Source organism: Brassica oleracea, chromosome C4 (genome assembly GCF_000695525.1).
Source record: "Brassica oleracea var. oleracea cultivar TO1000 chromosome C4, BOL, whole genome shotgun sequence".
In the NCBI taxonomy this organism is placed as follows: Eukaryota; Viridiplantae; Streptophyta; class Magnoliopsida; order Brassicales; family Brassicaceae; genus Brassica; species Brassica oleracea.
This window is the reverse complement of record NC_027751.1, coordinates 52,529,557-52,550,563: the sequence shown is the minus strand read 5'-3', so window position 1 is coordinate 52,550,563 and position 21,007 is coordinate 52,529,557. Positions and strand designations below refer to the sequence as shown.

The window sequence follows — 21,007 nt, the reverse complement described above, 5'->3', positions numbered from 1 at the left end:
ATTTCTTATTGGCCAAATCTTCATATTTGTCTATTTCGATTGTGAATTCGTACAATTCTTCTTTTTATAAAAATTTCATCAAATTATTTTTTTCATTTGTCTTGAAATATGAAGATTTTATGTTCACCGCCACAATATATATTTAATTATGTGTAAATTGCATATCTCTGCCGAATTAAAACCGTTTGTTATTATTAGCAAGAAGCAATAAAAATTGAACCAATAAAAATTGTTAGTTGGTGTTCAAGGATTCTGTCTCCACTATAGAAAGGTATTTTCTCCATTTTCCAAATGAAATCCAGTTTCAATTTTCTATCATGGTATTGCAGGGGGAAATAGGTGGTAAATAGATGCTATATTTCATATTTCTATGTTTTTTTTTTGAAAAAAAGCTATACTTCATATTTCATTAAATGATTTATTTATTTATGATTTTCCTTCGTCTTTTTTTTTTGTCATCTGTAGATTATATTAAACACATAAACAACAGTTCTTACAAACGAGAGCCGGCAAGGAATACATTCCTTCCAGAGCCATAAGCCGGCGGGACTAAACAAAGCCCCCCAGAGCCAAGAAAGAAGCTGAAATCGATTACATAAACTTAAAAGAAAGAATGAGAAATAATCTTAAAAACTTCTAGTGTTCACACATAATCGTCAAGAAGAGAAGCTAGCTGGAGCCGGATGCTAGATAAATGAAAAAGCGTTGGATATCAAATTTATTTGGGATGAGAGCAAGGCTTGAGGACCAACACCTGAGGACCCGCCAGCAACCGTCACTTAAGAGCAAGCTTCATCCTAAAGAAGCCACAAGAAAACGGATCTCCACCCGAGCAGTCAATGAAGAAACTAGGTTGACAATCGTCAGCTCAATGACCCCACGCGAAAGAGTATAAGCTCCAAAGTCCCTTGCCATAAAATCCGGATAAACCCGTCGGTTAAATATCAAAGAACATCACATCCACACAGCACCGAAGCTTCGCAATGACCACACTAAACAATCAAACTCAAGGGTCAAAAGAGGCCACCGTATCGAGGACAAGCCCCAATATGAACACACTCCATAGCTAAAAGCCCTCATCAAGGACTCTTCAAACACAGCCACAGACCACTCTTTCACCAGAAATTCAAAGAACTCTGAACTCAATTCAAGACCAGACCACCATTGACCTGCCTAAGACACGTCTCTCCAAATCCGATGGAAGAAGTAACAACCCACATCAGAGCCGGCTTAGTCCTGCACCGCGCACCAGAAAACAGATTCGGAGCTAGAGAGACAACCCAAACAAGTCGATACAATGATGAACAGAACCAAACCTATACTTCATAAACCCAAGCAGACTCATATTGGGATCCGAAAAAAAACACCACAAACCGCATCTGTCGTTCCACTGTCTCGCCGTTCCTCCAACACCACCATATGAAGCCACCTTCAACCTCTACAGTTTCCGGTGAGACTCAGCCAGGCTCAGAGTCACGAGCATCTCGACAGGGTTAAAAACCGATGGAGAGAAGGGCAAAAGGAAAAGGAGAGGAAGGGTTAAAGGATTAAACCTCCGGCACCGGCGGGTGCCGGACCGGAGAAGGCGGATCTTCTTGTTCGGGAGAAAGCTTAGAGAGGAGCAGCGATCGCAATCGGTGATGTAGTAACCTTGATTTTCCTTCGTCTTTAGTTCGCTGTTTATATTCAAACTTTCATCATTTAATATCAAGATATCCAGGAACGCTGACATCAGACACGTTATTCTTGTTCGCATTCGTGATATGAAAATACAAAATTGTTACATACAGACACAAATTAAACATTTTTTTGTAACACAAATCAAACATTGTATGCTTGTAACAACATCTGCTTTATTTTATTTTTTGTACATAACACCTGCTAGCTTTATTGCTTACTATAGCTAGACATAACCATAAGATAAGTACAATAGGTCAATCATAAAGTCTAACAACTGGGTCTATAATCATGTCTCTAAGTCATTTCCAAATTATAACATACCAACGACCTTAATGAAAACAGCTACAAACATAGGTCAAGTTCAGTTAGTTAGTTTAATTAATATAGTATCTTGACTACAACCTTTTTCTTACTTGAAAGGATTGAAAAAAAGAACCGAAATATTCAATATTCAATATTCAATATTCAAAAAGACAAAGAAAGAGTTGGCTTCATCTCGTGGTTTCTTTAAAAGTGCCAAAGTAGAATTTTGGAGTGTTATGCTCAACTACATGTCACGGGTATGGGATTGACTCAATATCACATTTCAGCGCCCCACTAATTATTATTACACACCACCAGTGGTCCACTGGAGTCACCACTTAAAATGTGCTATTTTATGGGCCTAAAGATTATAAGGCCTTACATTTCCAAAGATTCCTTTCCGTGCTTATGAATCTGATGCTCTCAAACGTATCCTGGAATCAGAAACATGTAACAAATCTGTTTTCTTTGACATATAATTTTACATTTCAAAATACAAAACATTGTTGTGTTGGAACAACATTTGCTATCATCAGCGGCGGAAAGCATTGCCTTTGTTCTTATTAGCTTCCACAGCGTCAGTTTCATCAGCTTCCTTCAATACAGTGACTTTACCAAAACCTTTTATTATACTCTTTTGTGTGATACATTTATTATGCAAGGGAGCTTCAAATTCATTTATTATACACACTGCTTGTGGTGCTGCTGTATAAGCTGACTTCTAAGATAGCAATCTTCAACCTGCAGAAAAATTAAGACATTTCAGATTTCAACTGCTGAAACGGAACAAATGATTATATCAAATTCTATGTTTAGAGGTTCGGTTCATACATGTGATGAATGTGTCTTAAGCAGTGCAACTCCACAGTCTTCTGCTGCTACTTTTTCTCTGCTGCTTACTCTCGCTAGTTCCGGCAACAAACTCTCAATCTCTTGTGTCTGCAAAATGCATCAAAGAAGTTGTTTCAGTTTCAACATGTGTTTATTTAAGTACATACTTATCCATGTTCTTTGTGAAGCCAACACTTATAGCATACCTTAGGCAAAAACTGTCCAATGCTCTGCACAATGCCTTCCATAGACTTTGAAGCAGCCGCAAGTACTTCTCCTAACTCTTTCGTCTCAACCTGATATTGAGAATCGAAAGTGATTAATGCAAAAGATACACAAAAGGGAACAATGTTAATCCGAACAATATAAACCTTGATATCAGCATCTAGAGGCAGCCGCAATGAAGCATTCAATAAAGCTTCAGTTGTTTCCGATAGAGAAGTTGAGTATTCTTCTTCAAGAGTTGTCCATTGCTCCAATAAAGGCATCTGCATTAGAGTTATAAAGAGGTTAGTTCACCAACTACTACGGCTATTTACATGTTTTCCAAAGGAATTTTACTGTCTAATGAGATAATCAAATCTGACTTACTTGAGGCTCCACAATCTCCTTAATAGCTTTTACTCTCATTAGTCCTTGGAGCTCTATGCGTTTCTTACGTACACAATGAGAGAGCTCTGACATTTTCAAACCAAGTGAATAAAACATTCTCTGCAAAAAAAAAAAAAAAAAAAGTTAGTTCACCATTGAAGTTAGAGACGATTGCTAGTTCGTTCAGAATGTTAATGTTAGAGTCATGCATACATACCTCAGCCTCTGCTTTATGAGCTTGTTTTCTGACGTCAGCATTTGCGTTTGCGAATCTCCATTGCAAGTAGCGGTTACGAAGCAGTTTCAAAGAATGTGCGTCCGCTTGTTGTCCTAAAACCTTCTTCTGTCTCTTTATATCTCCTTGAGACGTCTGAGTTGAAATGGATCGTTGGTTATGTCTGGGAGAGTTTGAAGTCGGTAGATGGAGATATCCGGAGGAAGATGAAGAAGCAACGGGAGACATGAATCTGGAGCTCACTTCTCTCACCCTAGGACGCCGTGTAGAAGGCGGAGGAAGTGGAGCCGGCACCGGCGCAGTTATCCCCGGTGTTGACTGGCCGGTTCTCGTCTCCATTGCAATCGAATTGATGAGAAAGAGGAAGAAGGAGAAAGGTGGGAGAAGAGATGATTAGAGGAGGGAGTAGCCGTTGAGTAATGCTTGCAAAAGTACAACGGTTCTTCTCTTCTTGTCCGAACGATAGAGGTTTTAATTAGTTAACTAATTAACGGGAATTTAAAATTAATTCGATGACTCCTGATTAACTTCTGCGGGCCTTGGGCCCAATTAGGAGCGTCGAGTTAAATTATATGTGTTTCTTATAACGTGAGAGGTAGGCCTCGACCGATCGGATATCGCAATTTTATGATATCCTCAGCGGATCCGTAATTTTATTATCCTTATCCGGATCTGTGGTTCGCGGATATCCGGGTCTCCGATATTTTTCTAAAAATTATAATATCCGGCGGATATCCGAATCCGGATTTGGATCCTTAAAATAAATAAAAAATAATATTAATATATATAAAATATTAACAATAATTTAAAAATTTAAAAAAAAATAATGTTTTTAATTATTTCTATGTATAATATTACAAAGTTTACATAAAATTTATATAAAGTATTATAAAAATGAAAATTTATTAAATAAAATTAGTTTTTATATATAGATATTACTATTTTTGAAATAATTATTAATAAAATTTATGGATCCGGATATCCAGACTAAAAATCAAGATATCCGGATCCGGATTCGGCTTTGACGGAGCTAACATTTTACTATCCGGATCCGGATTCGGCCTCTCCGGATATCCGGATTTTCGGATCGGATCCGGATCAGATCTCAGATCGAATCCGGATTTCGGATAAAAAGTCTCAGGCCTACTGAGAGGTTAATTAATTTGTAGTGGGGCCATTTTACAATTACCTTATTTAACTTGAGAGGTTTTGTTTTTGTTTGTCTATTATCCTTCTGTGTCTCTGCGTTGATGATCTTAAACTCCAAAAGCTGACTGTTAATAGGAAGAACGCTTTGATGAGTGAGTTCACATACCTTTGTTTTATGTACAAAAACCGCTATAAAGAGAAATCTGCAGTATCTTAAAATCGACGGTAAAAAAGTTTGTCTAAACTATAGATTCTATGCAGCTGAGTTGGTTTGGTAACGTGTAGCAATTTGTGTAGAAAAATATCTGAAGAGAAGAGAGGAATGTTTTTGTTGTTGTCCTTCTTATTTTCTTGTTCTCAAATACTCTATATTTTCTTTAAACATGATCCTAATCAATGTGGGTGTTGGTTGTAAAGGTTAGTAATGCAATGTGGTCGTCTGCTTATAATTACTGTAAGTAAGGTATTGAAATTAAATGAAATTAAATTTGTGAAACCAAAAGAAGAAACAATAGAGCCTTTCATCTTTTTGTAACAGAGCGAGACTCAGTTACTAAAATAAGCAAAAATGACTTTATCCTTTTGCGTGTATACAGAGTCTTAATAATTGTTTTCCACTTTCCTACAGAAAAAAAAGAAAGGTCATTTAGGGCTCTCTTGAAGGTTTTCACCCCATAGAAACAGAGCACTAGAGAGAGGTTGTGAGACTGAAACAGTCAAGGAGGAGAAGAAGAGAAGAGAACTGTCTTCGTGAGATGGCTAGAAACATAGCATTTGGTAGGATTCAAGAAGACATGAACAAGACAAGCTTCTTCAAGATTCTTGCAGATGAAGATCTTTCCTCTGAATCTATGGTACTAATGTTCTTTAACCTTATCATCTCCTCCTAATAGTTTATTTTTTCCTGGTCTGAAATGTTGAAAGTTGGATCTTTGATCTTCCATGTTTGATGTGTCTAATTAAAACATATATTTTGTTACAAAGCTTTAACTGCCATGTTTCTTTTTTTTTTTATATATCTTCATTTTGTGTGTGTATGTGTGTTCCAAAGAGGTTGATTCCAAACGAGTTCTGGAGAAGAAGTAAATGCAAGAATCTCCCACCTAAGGTGACCTTGAAGGTGGCTTGGGAAAGTTCTTGGACAGTGAATCTCTCACCATTCATGGGATGTTACCTTATGGAGAGAAAGGGATGGGAGAAGTTTCTAAACGACAATCACTTGGGAGACAACGAGTTTCTCACCTTCACAGACGAAGGAAACAATTGCATAACCGTTGACATCTTCCAGAAGAATTGCATAGAGATCCTCAAGCCACTAAACACTTCTTCCTCCAGTAAGTTATTTAGTAGTTTTTTTATTTTGTGGATATTTGTTTTTTTTTATTAATGATATTTTGATGGCTATGAAGATGTTAAGAATGAAGAGATGTGTGTTGATCCTGTAATAGCTGAATCCAAGAAGAAAGTGGATAGTAATGTCTATGGAGCTTCATCTTCTTCTTCCTCTGCTGCAACATTCAGTCTCACCATCAAGAAATCACATCTCACAGTGTTGGTAAGATAAACCAATACACAAGTACCCATTTGTGGTTTTGTACTAATGATGTTATGTTACTTGGAATGGTTGTTTTTATTTTATTTGATCAGTCCATACCGGTAACTTTTGCAAAGGAGCACATGCCAAAGGTGAGGACTAAGTTTGTCATACATGATCCGAAGGGTAAGCCATGGGAGGTGGTCTACGTTCCCAGTAATGGATCAAAGTTGTTTTCCAGCGGATGGAGGTTTCTAGCAAATGGCTACGGTTTAGCTGTTGGAGATTTGTGCACTTTCAGACTCGTTAGACCCAGAGAGATGGTTCTTGAAGTCTTACATTCCTCTTCATGAAGTAGTTAGAACAATGGAAGCTTTTATTTCATGCAAGTTAGTGTCACATAGGATGACTTCTGGATCTTTATGATTAAATGAAACTGATGCTTTTTTTTTATCAATAACTTTATTAGCAAATCAATATGATAATGAAACCAAATATTGTAGAGAAATTACAAAGCAAAACTTGAAAGTAGTAAGAAACAGAATATGTTTCTCTACCAAAACTCAAAGATCAGAAAAGACTTTGAATATGTTACCATTTATGTAGTCATTCTCTACCAAACTTACCAAATAGTAGCTGTTCTTGACCTCCTCAAGCAAGTTTCTAGAAGGGTCAGCTGCTTCAGGGTACAAGTTAGCCCAGTTTCTTGACCAAGTCTCAAACGCTTCATCTTTCCAGACATTGAAGCTAGAAGGATCAACAATGGTTGGTTGAATAATCTCCTTAGCCGGGAAAACACCCCAAGTAACAGCATTCACATCAGATTGTGAAGTGTTTGACACCCAAGTTTCACCTTTGTTCATAGCTATGTAAGTTATGGATGGCAAAGCTTTGCATATCTCAACAAGTGCATCTAACTTGTCCTTTGAACAGAAGAACTCTAGATAAGCTTTTTGGTATACATATCCACCAGGACCACCCCATCCTGAAAATCATACAAAGGATTTGATGAGGAGAGGCTTGAGTCAATATCTCACTAGTTATGAGAAGAAACTTACCAACGGTTGAAGAATCTGATCTCTCAGCATTGACTGATGGTTGGCTATTGATGGTCAAGAAGCCTTTGGAGTTTACTTTCACCAGCTGCTCGTTTATGATCTTTGTCTCTGGCTGGAGTCCATCCAGTTCAGACCATGGACTGCTCTTTAAGTTTCCAAGACAGAGCTCCGTGAATTTCTGTTAACGAGTTTCACAAGATTATTGCAAGTGTTTGTGTTTTTGTAAGGTGAAATAAATGTTGTACCTCATGAATATCTTCAACGCTTTTCAATGGGACAACCCATTCTTGTTGAAGCTTCTTGTCACGTGCTCGTGGACGTGAGAACTAACAACAAGAAAAGCATTTAGTTCAGCAGAGAAGCATACAAGAACATGTGACATATAACAATGTTAGTACCTGGTGATCAGTGAGTGCACCATATGAGGCACTGCGTGAATCACCCCACCGGCCTTGGGGGAAGTTTTCCCAGGCCTTGGTTCTTGAAATGTAACTCTTTGGACGGTTTGCCCTTCAAATGATTAAGAATAAATATTCTATGTGGATTAAGTCCTGTGACTACTACCTAGGCATAATCAGAACATGAGAAACTAAGTGTGGTTTACCAGAAAATAGGACGCACATCTTCCTTAATACGGAAAACATTAGCAGGACGTCTCCATGGTAAAGAACGAGAGATTTTTGACTCTTCAATCATACCAAGATTCTGCAACATCAGCATGATGATGGTTAAGATACTTTTAACGTAAATTTCAGTAGTACAATGAGGACCAACCATCAATATTGAAAGAGCTGATTTCTCCATGTTCAATGTGTAGAGATGAAGAGACTTAATCCCATGAGCCAAGATCTTTTTACACATCTCTGTTCCAAGGTGAATACCATAGGCTTTCACAGCTTCTTCATTATCCTGGATGGGCTCCAAGGCAGCCATGACCTCAGCTGGTATCTACAATATTCATGAGCTTCAAAGTTAAGTCATTAATTTGCATGACTTGATGTTACACTAAGAACTGAAAACATATATATACCTTGGTCTTGCAAAAACCAATCATACGCAAGAACCCTTTGTAGTTATTAATAGGCATGATTCCAGGAACAATGGGGCATTTGATACCAATTTGCCGACAGTCATTCACAAATTTGAGTAACATATCAGTGTCAAAGAAAAGCTGAGTAACGATTAGATCAGCTCCAGCATCAACCTGTTCCAAGAAAACGATCCATATTCAAATACACAATGCAAGAGCCTTTACAAAATAAATGATGAAACAAAACAAGACCTTCTTCTTAAGGTACTCAAGATCACTCTGGTAAGCTTCCTTTGAAGCTAGGCCATTTTCACCAATGACATCAGGATGAGCCTCTGCATATCAAAAGAGTTCAATGATCATTTTGAGATAAACAATTTTAAGGTTAATCTTAATAAGTAAAAAATACGGTAATGAAGTTTACAAAAAAAAAATACGATAATTTGGATTCATGCAACTTATATATAATATTTATATAAAATAATGATAATTTCTAGTAGTTAATAATGATAATTTTTAAATTTCAAATAATTTATATAAAATAAAAATGTGTTTCAAAAATATATATGTTTACATTTTCTATGTAAATTCCAGTAGTTAATAATGATAAATTGTAAATTTCAAAAAAATAATTATACATTCAAATATTATTGGTTTAAACTTATGAAAAAATAGCTAAATTATAATTAATTTATGATATGTTTTTTGATATTTGTGAAACACAAAAATATACATCATTTTGAAATAAAAATAATGTTTTTTAAAAAAATTTAGAGACTAAAACTAATGTTTCATCAGGTTGTGTCTAAAACAGATAGTGAATAAGAGAGAGAGTACCAGGGTAACCAGCAACGGCGACACCAAAGTAATCACCATACTTGCTCCTAATATGATTCACAAGATCCAAAGCGCAACCAAACCCTCCTTCAACCTGAACAAACTTGTTCTCACCATGAGGAGGATCACCTCTAAGCGCAAGAACGTTCTGAATCCCATTAGATCTTATCGTCTCAAGCGCATGATCGATCTTCTCCACCGGCATGTTTGTGCACGTGAGATGCATCATACTCTCGACGCAGACAACGTTCTGCATCCTCGAGACAATGTCGAGCGTGAGATCTGCCGTAGATCCACCAGCTCCCCACGTGATGTCGCAGAAGGCAGGACCGTAAGCGACGAGACGATCCATACGCTCGAAGAGATTGTCGACTCCATCCTCCGTCCTCGGTGGGAAGAACTCGAAGGAGAACGTTGTTTTACCTTCATCGGTCCATGACTTGATCTTATCGATCACCTTCATCTTCTCCGGTTACAAAGTGAAGTTGTTACGGGTTATTATAATAACTGCTTTATAGTAACAGAGATCCCATGATGTTCGGTGATTACAATGACTACGTCCACTTCCATCAAAAACATTTTTCATTTTTATGATAATTATAATATTTAAATGGGAACATACATAAGTTTACTACTCCCTCTGTTTTTATTTTTTATATGTAAGTAGTTTTAGTTAAAATTGATAATATAAAGAAAATTGTTACTTTTGAAAAAATAACATTTAATACATAAATTTAACCAATAATAAAAAGGCATGGATTATTAGATTGGTCACAACATATGTAATAAATGTAAAAGCTGCTTTGAATTGTGTAAACATCTTATATCGTGAGACAAACTTATTTTGCTAAAACTATTTACATATAAAAACAGAGGGAATATTATTGAAAAGACGAAAAACTGCACCCTAACAACCAAATTTTCAAAATTACTTGGATCCTAAGCTTTCTTGTTTACTACTGTTTCATATGTAATGAATCATTTCAGTTATGGTCAGGACCTGAATTGAAAACAAGCAAAGCCAAAGTAAGCTGGAAAGATGTCTGCCTACCGAAACAGGAAGGGGGGTTGGGGCTCAGGCCGCCAAAAGAAGTAAACGTGGTTCATGGTTTGAAACTACTCTGGAGGATTCACTCTGCGCGTAACTCGCTTTGGGTTCGATGGGTGCATTGCTATCTGATCAGGAAGGGATCATTCTGGTCGATAAAAGAAAATACAACATCTGGATCATGGGTTTGGCGAAAGCTACTGAAACTCCGTGAGCTTGCAAAGCAGTTCTTCAAAAGGGAAGTCAGAAATGGGAAAGAAACATCATTCTGGTTTGATGTGTGGTCACCACTTGGATGTCTCAAGGACAGGTTGGGAGAACGAGGATACATTGCTATGGGCATCTCTGAAAACGCGGTAATGGCTGATGTTCTTGGTAATCATCGGAGAAGAAGACACAGGCTGAGTCTCCTAAATGAGATAGAAAATGAGATTGCACTTCTTCAAGCTGACTCCAGCCAAGAAGAAGACACACCTCTTTGGAAACAAAAAGAAGGGAAGTATGCTAGTATTTTCTCATCAAAGAAAACCTGGCTACAGATACGATCTACACAACAGATCTGCGAGTGGAGTAAGGGTATTTGGTTCACGCAATCCACACCAAAATACTCCTTTCTTGTTTGGGTTGCTCTCCGCCAACGTCTACAGACCTATGACAGGATACAACAATGGAATGGGGTAGTTGATGCAACTTGCGTACTCTGCAAGGTAACAAATGAAACTTGCCACCATCTCTTCTTTAGTTACGACTACTCAAAGCAGATTTGGAAGGCCTTAGTCGGGGGGATTCTTCAGAGAGCATTTACTACATCATGGAATGAGCTAATAGAGATCATCTCAAGTGCAAGGATGCCACCCACAGAGCAGTTTCTTATTCGCTACGCTTTGCAAGCGACAGTTCATGCGTTGTGGAAAGAAAGGAACGCTCGCAGACATGGAGAGCAGCCACAGCCTGCAACTACCCTCATCAAGTTTGTAGATAAAACCATCAGGTTTAAGTTGCTATCGGTGAAGGGGCTGGGGCACAAATACTTGGAAGAGAGTTTGATCTCTTGGTTTGCTTCTAGGGAGTAATCACCATGAGGAATATTTTTAGAGTATAGATTATCTCTGTACAAAATCAGATGCACTAGATGTACAAATTTTTGACTGAATAAAAATTTTATATTCTTAAAAAAAAAAAAAAAAAAAAAAATGAATCATTTCATACTCATGCAAATTTCGCCTGAGATTATAAAAAAATACACTGTTTTCCCTTTCATTTATAGAGTTATATCACAAAACATTAAATTATTTTATACAAACTAGAAATATAATATAAAAACGTAGATTTATATCAGAATTCAGAAAACATATATATATATATATAAATGACAGATTTTAGATCATTCATCTAAGGTATCACAAATGTTATTTTGTATAAGGTTCTTTTCGAACCATAGTTGCATTTGATCGTAAAAAGGGTTTTTGAAAAATTTAACATTCTTTAAAAGAAAAAGAAGAGAATTAACAAAGTCATTATACAATAGTTGTGTGAACTATGTTGGTAGATAGATACGACTAGAATATCAGAAAAATGTTAAAAGAGGTCCTAATTATATAAGTTTATCTACAAGCCAGAAAGTAACAATGGTACAAATGCTAAGTTATGTATTTTTACAAATGAAACGATACGAAGACACCACAACAATCACCAAAAAAAAAGAAAGTAAAACAAAATTGCTAGTTAAATCACTCAATTCTTACAATGTGTGAATCCTATTCAAACTTTTCAAATGCTGTCGATGATCACCCAGGCCGGCGTTTAATCCCACGAAGCCCAATAAAATAAGATAAACAGGCCTCCTGATAAATGGCCCATTAGTTACGAATTAAAAACCCTAAACCCATTTTTCTTCTTCTTCCTCTCTGCGCCGTGCCCCTCTCTCTCAGACAATACCTTCCTCTCAAAGTAAGCTTCTCCGATCTACCTCGTATACTTTCGTCTCGTAACATAAGTGGTGTCTTGTGTCCAGTGATAGCTCCCTTTCCTAGGTTTATATACATTTGAGATTGATAAGCCTCTATTGTAGAAACTTCACTTATTTGGTTAACGAAACCCTAGTTTGTGTCATGTCATTACATAGATGTTTCTGCTCATTGCATTGCTCTGTGTAGGAAGAAATGGCGGAATCTAAGGTGGTGGTTCCAGAGTCCGTCTTGAAAAAGATCAAGAGGGAAGAGGAGTGGGCATTGGCGAAGAAGCAAGAAGCTGAAGCTGCTAAGAAGAAGAGCGTTGAGACAAGGAAGCTTATCTTCAAGAGAGCTGAGCAATATGCCAAAGAATACGCTGAGAAGGTTTTAAAGAAACACACTTTGTGTTGTCTGCTTTCTCTTAAGTAATTTGTGTTTTCTTGTTTTAATGATGTGTTTGGTTTGCTTAGGACAATGAGTTGATCAGGTTGAAGCGTGAGGCTAAGTTGAAAGGAGGGTTCTATGTTGACCCAGAGGCTAAACTGCTCTTTATCATTCGTATCCGTGGGTATGTTGCTGTTTTCTTACAGAAGTAGGTTCCAGTTTCCGACAGTTTATGTTGTTTCCTTACATGAATGTTTGTCTTTTCCAGAATCAACGCTATTGACCCAAAAACCAAGAAAATTCTGCAGCTCTTACGTTTGAGACAAGTAAGTCTTGTAGTCTCCAATTGTTTTAGTAGTTTTTGGTATTTAAAATTTGGTTTTTAGATTTTTAGATTTTGGTTTTTGATTTTCAGGTTTTATTTTTGGTTTTTAGCTTCTTTTTTTTTTTGTCAACTTTCTATTGATTTTTTAGATTTTTGGTTTTTGGTTTTACTATACTTTTTAGTTTTTTTTTTTTTAAATAACTAATATATTAACTTTAAACTAATACAACAAAATAGCAATAATATATTTATAAGTTCTCATACATCATATGATTATCGCTAGATATATCTGTTAACTTGTGTGTGTACACACACTTGTGCAGATCTTCAATGGTGCGTTCCTTAAGGTGAACAAGGCAACAATCAACATGTTGCGTCGTGTTGAGCCTTACGTGACTTACGGGTACCCAAACTTGAAGACTGTTAAGGAACTGATCTACAAGAGAGGTTTCGGAAAGCTGAACCACCAGAGGATAGCACTCACAGACAACTCAATAGTGAATCAAGGTCTAGGAAAGCACAACATCATCTGCGTGGAGGATCTGATCCATGAGATCATGACCGTTGGACCTCACTTCAAAGAAGCCAACAACTTCCTTTGGCCGTTTCAGCTGAAGGCGCCACTCGGTGGTCTGAAGAAGAAGAGAAACCACTACGTTGAAGGTGGTGATGCTGGAAACAGGGAGAACTTCATCAACGAGCTTGTGAGGAGAATGAACTGATGATCAAAGCTTCCTTCTTTGAACTTTGTTCTTCTATCAGAGACAGTGTTATGATTATGTTACTTCTTCTTCCCAACAAATTGTTTCTAAAAGAATCTTATTTGACTTTTGTTTATTTTCTCGCCAAAAAGCCTAAATATCAATATGAGAATCACCGGTCTGAACGGTTCTTTTATAATTTCAATCATACCTTTTATAAGGAAAACTATTATTTTATTTAAATTTCTGAAATTTGAATATCTAGATAATAAATTTGACGAATAAATATAAAATATAACAATTATATGATCTATTTATAATTCTTTAAAGGAAAAATTCATAAAATACTTCAACTAAAATTGGTTAAGGTTTTTTAACACCCAAACTTTACTGCTACTCCGTTTAATACTCAAACTAATTAATTTATTCATTTTAATACATGTACTTTTAAAATTGTTTTCATTTTAATATTCACACTATGTTAATTTTAATCAAAAATAATAATAGGTTTCATGCAGAATTAAAAGAAATTTCAAACAATTTTTCTTAATAAAATTTTATTTTAAATTTTAAGAATAAAAGTAACTAATGTTGGATATATTTTAAAATTTTAGAAAAAAAATAATTTTTTAAAAATAAATAAATTACTTTTAAACTTCAGAAAATAAATTAAATTTGAAATTAGTACACAAAATAATTTAATAAAAATTAAGATTATCCAAATTTAGTTACTTTTATTCTTAACCGTTAAAATAAAATTTATATTTTTTTAGTCTAAGTTTTGTTTGAAACTTATTATTAAAATGAACATACTTAGATATTAGAATGAGCACAATTTTAAAAGTAAATTAATTAACATTAGCATATATTAATTTGTTTGGGTATTAACCCAAATAGCAAAAAAAGTTTTAGTGTTAAAAAGCTTAACGAAAAATAGTTGAAATATTTTAATGGAATTTCTTCTTCTTTACATACATTAATATATTGCATATATAATGGATCAAAACTGATATTTAATTTTTTTAATGAATATTATATAATAATATTTTATTTGTTTCGTAGAATTATGATATTTTTTTTTTTGGACCGAAATCTTCGGTGTGAACAATTTTTTTATAGTTCTAAATTCTAGATATACCAGAATGTGATTGATTGTAACCGATATCGGTTCAATAAATGGAATAAAATGCATGTAAAAGACGAACTTAACTCCATTATTTCAGCTTCACTGTAGTGTAATAATCTTCATGGTTAAACGATGCTTCATGTGAAATGAGTCAATCCCAATTTCGTAATTTCATTAAAATTCTGACAAGGATATCGTTGACTTCATAAGTTTTAATCTGTATTTGCAAAGTTGGTTGGTCACTTGATTGATTTATTAAACTTGTTAACCGGTTAAGTGATATGATTGTTTAATCAACGGGACGTCTAACTAATCGATTTGACGTATGATTTTATATCAATAAGTGGACTTGGCTAGTGTCTACCGAACAACATGGAGTAATTTTATGTTTGGTTTAAGAGAATGTCGAACCTTGTTAGCACTTCAACCCATTGTTAGGGAACATAACATTCTTTTGTTTGACCCGAGATGGATTGTACAAATTGGGCGATTTGTTCAAGATAATTGGTGTGCTCTGATGATTGCCCTATTTTAAACTGCGACCAAGACCATTTCAACAAACTAGACCATCTCAACAAGTTTAGAAAGTGATTTGTAATGTTTAGTATTTGATAACTTAATAAGAGTAAAAAACATTAAAACATTTGTGGAAGAATTACATCAAACTCTCGTGAAAGTTAAATTATAATGTGCATTAGTTTATATAGTGAATGATCTAACTTAATTTTTAACTAATATTTAAATTGTATATTAAAGACATATATTAATTTCTTATTTTTCTCTATTTTCCAATCTCTTAAAATTAATTTAGATTTAAAAAAAAAAAATTTGGTATTTTTCATAAATTTGATATAGTAGATCTTATCGACTTTCTAAATAATATTTTTCTTATTCTATGTAGTCTAGATGTATGTATAAATTCTTTTATTAGAAGGACATGAATATAAAGTTACATTTTATTCCATATAAGTCAGAACTATTTATCATATTTGTATGTAAGAAATATTTGTCTGTGTCATATGAAGTGTCAAAATTGGGAAAAAATCAAACATACAGAACACACATACACACTGACACCACATACATTCACATTATATCCAATATGTATTACCAAGTGTATGAATACAACCTGTACAGAATGTGAATTCCCTTTTTATTATAAAAGACACGTTCCAATGGAATAAGATCGTCGATTTGAAAACCGTAATTTAATAAAAACAAATAGTTGGTCAACACACTACAAAATATATAAACCACAAAACAATGGGATCAAGAATGAATATCAAGAATCACCGGAACAAGAATGGCAGGAGGAGGAACGACCTTAGAGTACACACCAACATGGGTGGTGGCTCTCGTCTGCTCCGTGATCGTCTCTATCTCTTTCGCCGTCGAGCGTGGCCTCCACCGTGCCGGAAAGGTTATATATTTATACATATACTACATATAGTTTATATAGGTAGTACCTTTATACGTTGTTGACTATATATATTTGGAAAACAGCACTTTGATAAAAACGATCAGAAGCAGCTTTCCGGGGCACTACAGAAAGTCAAAGAAGGTTATCTCATGTGTTTTAGCCGAGTTGTTAAATAATTTCACATATTAATCCCTTTATTTTGAAAATTTGCGAATGATTGTTACATCATTTGATCATTGTTTCTAACATGATTCTCGTAATAAAAACATTGCGATCGTTTGGGTGGAAACAGAACTTATGCTGCTAGGGTTCATATCGTTACTGCTGTCAGTAAGCCAGTCTAGAATAGCAAAGATTTGCATATCAAAGGAGTTGAGCGAGAAGCTTCTCCCTTGTAAGAAACCAAAAGAAGACAAGTCCCTCAATGACAACTCTCATTTCCAGCTCAGCTTCACCGGCCGTCATCTCCTTGCCGGAGACTCCGCAGCCGGAGACTACTGCTCCCAGAAGGTATATAACCTTTTGATTTTATTTTATTTTCAGGTCAACCCCAACCATATTCTCTTATTGTCTTGCACGTTTTAAGACGTGTATACAATTAAGTAAATTAACATGTATTGTAAACTAGTGACATAGTCATTTTTAAAAAATTAACGTTGGTGATAATGTTTCAAATTCAGGGAAAGGCTCCATTAATGTCAATATCAGCTCTGCATGAGCTTCATATATTCATCTTCGTGTTAGCTATTGCTCACATTATTTTCTGCCTCTTGACCATTCTTTTTGGTACCATGAAGGTATTAACTTAATCATTCTTAAACCCTAAAGCAAAAAAAATTATATGTAGGGGTAACAAGTTTCTTCTTATACATTTCAAATGATCATAACATGACATTAATGCATAGATAATGCAATGGCGAAAATGGGAGGATAAAGTTTTAGAAAAAGACTACAACGCAGACGAAGGTATAGTAATATGCTAAGTAATACTTAGTAGAAGCATTCTCATTTGTGAATCATGGTAATATCGATGAATAATGAGTGTCTTATATCAGTAGTTGGAAAAATAATTAACTAATATAAAAAGGTATATATATATATAGGGTCAATCTCTAACCTGTAATCTCTTAACGTTACGACATTAACCCCATGCATCTATATACACAGTGATCCAGAAGAAATATACAGCGGTCCGAGAACATGACTTCATCAGGGGACGGTTTCTTGGAGTTGGAAAAGCTGATGCTTGCTTTGGATGGGTGGTGAGTGTTTTTTCTTTTGGCCTTCTAATAAAGTTATCTTGACTCGCAAGACATGTTTGTATGTACTACATGCAAGTTAATTGAGTCTTTGAGTGTGTTTTTGTAGCATTCGTTTATGAAGCAGTTTCTTGCATCAGTCAATGAATCGGATTACATCACAATGAGGCTAGGATTCGTCACGGTAGATATCTCGAGTTTTCTTTATTCTACAAATTTGAGTTTCACTCTACTAGAATCTCTAGTCACAACTTTACATTCTTCTTGGTTTATATATAGACTCATTGCAAGACCAATCCAAAGTTTAATTTCCACAAGTATCTCATACGTGCCTTAAATTCAGATTTCAAAAAAGTTGTTGGTATCAGGTAATCTAAAAACCAAAAGTATTCATATCGTGTTACTCATTCTATGCTAATGTATATATCAAATTGCAGTTGGTACCTTTGGGTGTTTGTGGTTCTCTTCTTGCTTCTAAACATTGCTGGTAAGCTGCTAATATCTTTTAACTTGCGATCCAAGTCACTTTCCTACACTCTTTTCTCCCCTTGGTTAATGATCATAAACTCCATCTTTCTTGTAGCATGGCATGTTTACTTCTGGCTAGCTTTTCTTCCTTTGATTGTAAGTCCCTAAACCCCTCCATGTATATCATCATTCAAATCCATCTTGAGATTGGTCGGTTTAGGCTAATTTTTTTTGGTCTCCTCAGCTTTTGCTTGCTGTGGGGATGAAGCTGGAGCATATCATCACAGATTTAGCTCATGAAGTTGCAGAGAAACACATTGCTGTAGAGGGAGATTTGGTAGTACGACCATCAGATGATCTGTTCTGGTTTAAAAGTCCCCGGCTAGTTCTCTTCTTGATCCACTTCATTCTTTTCCAAAACTCATTTGAGTTAGCATTCATCTTCTTTATCTTTGTAAGTGCTCTTACCATAATGAAACTAAACCAAAACAATGAAAACACATGCCTCTCACAAAGATTGCTTCACACATAACAAAACAACAGGCCCAATATGGTTTTGATTCTTGCATCATGGGACAAGTCAAGTTCATAATTCCAAGACTTGTCATTGGGTAATATAGCCAAAGCTTCTTACATCTCCTTTGAAAGTTTCTTAATCATGTTTTGACTCTGTGTTTTCTCTGCTTAGGGTATTGGTTCAGCTTCTCTGTAGTTACAGTACCTTACCACTATACGCCCTCGTTGCTCAGGTACATATTCTTGTGTTCTGATACAAACTGGATAGAGACATAAACTCAAAACCATCACACAATTCTTATTCTTGTCTGGTCTTCTTTTGGTGATAAGATGGGGAGTTCGTTCAAAGGTGCAATATTCACTGATCAGGCGCAGCAACAGATTGCTGGATGGGCAAAGTCAGCAAAGATGGCTAAAAAGAAAGGCTCGACTCACGCAGGTTCTAGTCATGGTGGCAGTCCAAATCCTATAGCCGCTCCTTCACCGAAGTCTATCCAGTTGCAGTCGCTTCTAGTAAAAGGCTCCTCTCAACAAAGTCACCTCTCTGACAAGAAACCTGAGATTGTTGAGGAAAAATAACTCTTTACACAGTTATACATCCTAAACAAAAGCTTTTCCATTAGATTCTGTTTTCAGACAAAAAAAAAAAAAAACACTTCATTGGCTTTGTGTAATATACAAAACTGATTTTAACGGTGTTGTAAGAATATTGATTTTAACGGTGTTGTAAGAATATTGCTTTTTTCAAGAAGATCAAACTCTTCTTTCCACAAATGTAGGTTGGAAAGAAGAGTGTGATTAATAAAAAAAAAAAAACAGATACATTTGTGAATCTGAAACATTACTTTTCCAGTAATCAATTTATACATGTTCAACACATCAACAACAACTAATTAATTTATACATGTTCAACACATCAACAACAACAGTTGTATCAAAGTGTGTTGTAGCATCATAACTCTGTTTAGGACAGGAATAAAAGATTATTAGAAACCACCAACAAATTTAAGATGCTCGCATATAAAAGGTTCAAGTAAAACTAACCGTTGATATGAAGCAGTTGTCCAAAGTAGGTTCATTGACAGGCTTGCTCGTATCTATCATAGACTCAAAAGGTCGATTCAAGGCTTCAGCTCGGTTTGAGGGTTATCAGTCTCTGCGTCTGTCTGACACAAATGCTATAAATGTACTATATACAAAAGTCTTATGAAATATATATAAGAGAAAATTTCATAAAAATACTCAAACTAAGTTTTGCTAAGCTTTTTAATACTCAAACTTTTTTTTGCTACCCACTTTAATACCTCAACTAATTAGTTTTTCTATTTTAGCACACAAACTTTTAAAACAATGCTCATTTTAAATTTAATACCCAAATTGTGTTTATTTTAATCAAAAATATTAATAAGTTTCAAATAAAATTATAAAAATCTTTAAAATTCACAAAATAGTCTTAAAAATTCTAATTTTATTTTAAGTCTTAGAAATAAAAGTAACTAAATTTTAGATAATCTTAAATAGTGTTAATAACACTTTTAAGTTTTAAATATCAAATTTGGTTTATCTTTGGAAATAGAAAACAAATTTATTTATTTTTCGTTAAAAATGAAGTTTTTATAAATTTCAATTTTTTTCTCCATAATTTAGTTATTTTCTCTCCTGTAACTTAAAATAAAAGTGGGAATTTTAAAGATTTTTTTTTCTTAGATGGGGTATATCACTCTCGAATAATTTATATATCATTTAAAAAAAAAAGGACAGAGCTCAAAGGCGCAGGGTTTCTCTCAAACCTCATTTTCCTCCGTCTCTTAGCCTCGCAACGAAGATCTTTCTCCAGGTTCGCGCCTCTCCCCCTTCTCTCTCACTCCTCATATCAATGTATACGCAAATTCATATGATTCTGTGATCTAAAGTTCACGAATCCAATTGGTTAAAAAAGCTCTATACTTTTCATCTTTCCAATCTCAGGGCTTGTTCTTGATCAGTTGGTACGAGACTAGTGTTATTGTCTGCTTAACTATTGAAAGGAAGAAGCTTTAGTTGTTCAGTGAGTGATGATGGAGAAGATGGAGAGCGTGAGTGATATAGTGAGAGACAAGAAGCTTAATAGACAGGACAGGATTGAACTAGGACGACTCTTCCAAGGTTCTGTTAGCTCACAGGACTGGGAGCTTTCAGAGAGGATGATTCATTTAGCTGATCTGCAGACTCTGAATGATCTGCTGTGTATTAGCTTAGATTCCATTTGGTTCTTGACCACAGAGGGAGAGTTACAGGGGATCACGGGGTTGATTGGGAAGATCATAAGTCATGGTGCTTGTGACTATACCAGAGCTACTCTCAGGACTTCTTTTCTCGCTTCGTGCGTCTCTTCTTGTCACAGTCTTACTGATACTGTTACTGTAATGGCTCAAAGGTACGCATACTTGATTCTCTCATAACATTGTTTCCCCTTGTCTCATTATTGTAACCGCATGGGCATTCGGGTCTTTGGTTGAGTTCGGGTCGGTTCCTGTCAAGTCCGGATCTTTCGGGGGTGGGGGGGGGGGGGGAAAATGGG

The 21,007-nt window shown here is 35.4% G+C and overlaps 7 protein-coding genes across 8 annotated transcripts in view; 5 read left to right on the top strand and 2 right to left on the bottom strand.

Annotated features, from left to right (window-relative positions):
• Positions 1-2,504: 2,504 nt before the first annotated feature.
• Positions 2,505-4,066, bottom strand: LOC106341086 (protein ENDOSPERM DEFECTIVE 1-like). Its single transcript, XM_013779899.1, has 6 exons — positions 3,623-4,066; positions 3,406-3,525; positions 3,186-3,302; positions 3,021-3,110; positions 2,815-2,922; positions 2,505-2,724 (listed from the first exon to the last, which is right to left on the bottom strand). The coding sequence occupies exons 1-6, from the start codon at positions 3,977-3,979 to the stop codon at positions 2,665-2,667; spliced, it is 852 nt and encodes a 283-aa protein (XP_013635353.1). The 5' UTR covers positions 3,980-4,066; the 3' UTR covers positions 2,505-2,664.
• An 868-nt stretch (positions 4,067-4,934) lies between these two features.
• Positions 4,935-6,769, top strand: LOC106341676 (B3 domain-containing protein At5g18090-like). 2 transcript variants are annotated; one of them, XM_013780383.1, is made up of 4 exons: positions 4,935-5,643; positions 5,841-6,123; positions 6,238-6,344; positions 6,437-6,766. In XM_013780383.1, the coding sequence occupies exons 1-4, from the start codon at positions 5,545-5,547 to the stop codon at positions 6,674-6,676; spliced, it is 729 nt and encodes a 242-aa protein (XP_013635837.1). In that variant the 5' UTR covers positions 4,935-5,544; the 3' UTR covers positions 6,677-6,766. The 2 variants fall into 2 exon arrangements, with proteins under 2 accessions (XP_013635837.1, XP_013635836.1); XM_013780382.1 differs by having other exon boundaries at positions 5,240-5,643; positions 6,199-6,344; positions 6,437-6,769.
• LOC106341675 (methylenetetrahydrofolate reductase 2-like) lies at positions 6,732-9,728 on the bottom strand. The gene is made up of 9 exons (XM_013780381.1): positions 9,249-9,728; positions 8,664-8,746; positions 8,412-8,585; positions 8,156-8,329; positions 7,986-8,086; positions 7,780-7,891; positions 7,627-7,707; positions 7,382-7,559; positions 6,732-7,308 (listed from the first exon to the last, which is right to left on the bottom strand). The coding sequence occupies exons 1-9, from the start codon at positions 9,709-9,711 to the stop codon at positions 6,887-6,889; spliced, it is 1,788 nt and encodes a 595-aa protein (XP_013635835.1). The 5' UTR covers positions 9,712-9,728; the 3' UTR covers positions 6,732-6,886.
• A 680-nt stretch (positions 9,729-10,408) lies between these two features.
• LOC106339224 lies at positions 10,409-11,369 on the top strand. The gene is made up of 2 exons (XM_013778014.1): positions 10,409-10,506; positions 10,607-11,369. Exons 1-2 carry the CDS (start codon positions 10,409-10,411, stop codon positions 11,367-11,369), a joined length of 861 nt encoding a protein of 286 aa, XP_013633468.1.
• An 819-nt stretch (positions 11,370-12,188) lies between these two features.
• LOC106339352 (60S ribosomal protein L7-3) lies at positions 12,189-13,854 on the top strand. Its single transcript, XM_013778143.1, has 5 exons — positions 12,189-12,246; positions 12,453-12,632; positions 12,719-12,816; positions 12,901-12,958; positions 13,281-13,854. Exons 2-5 carry the CDS (start codon positions 12,459-12,461, stop codon positions 13,677-13,679), a joined length of 729 nt encoding a protein of 242 aa, XP_013633597.1. The 5' UTR covers positions 12,189-12,246; positions 12,453-12,458; the 3' UTR covers positions 13,680-13,854.
• A 2,178-nt stretch (positions 13,855-16,032) lies between these two features.
• On the top strand, positions 16,033-19,087 carry LOC106340341 (MLO-like protein 15). Its single transcript, XM_013779224.1, has 14 exons — positions 16,033-16,204; positions 16,288-16,345; positions 16,497-16,714; positions 16,885-17,001; positions 17,110-17,170; positions 17,372-17,466; positions 17,573-17,647; positions 17,743-17,831; positions 17,901-17,950; positions 18,047-18,087; positions 18,176-18,385; positions 18,475-18,542; positions 18,620-18,680; positions 18,778-19,087. Exons 1-14 carry the CDS (start codon positions 16,088-16,090, stop codon positions 19,024-19,026), a joined length of 1,509 nt encoding a protein of 502 aa, XP_013634678.1. The 5' UTR covers positions 16,033-16,087; the 3' UTR covers positions 19,027-19,087.
• Positions 19,088-20,205: 1,118 nt separating this feature from the next.
• The window catches only part of LOC106339910 (ankyrin repeat protein SKIP35-like), a 2,841-nt gene continuing 2,039 nt past the window's right edge, over positions 20,206-21,007 (top strand). The window contains exons 1-2 of the mRNA XM_013778779.1: positions 20,206-20,284; positions 20,416-20,863. Of these exons, the coding sequence (XP_013634233.1) occupies positions 20,502-20,863 (362 nt within the window). The 5' untranslated portion in view covers positions 20,206-20,284; positions 20,416-20,501. The remainder of the gene's footprint in view (positions 20,285-20,415; positions 20,864-21,007) is intronic.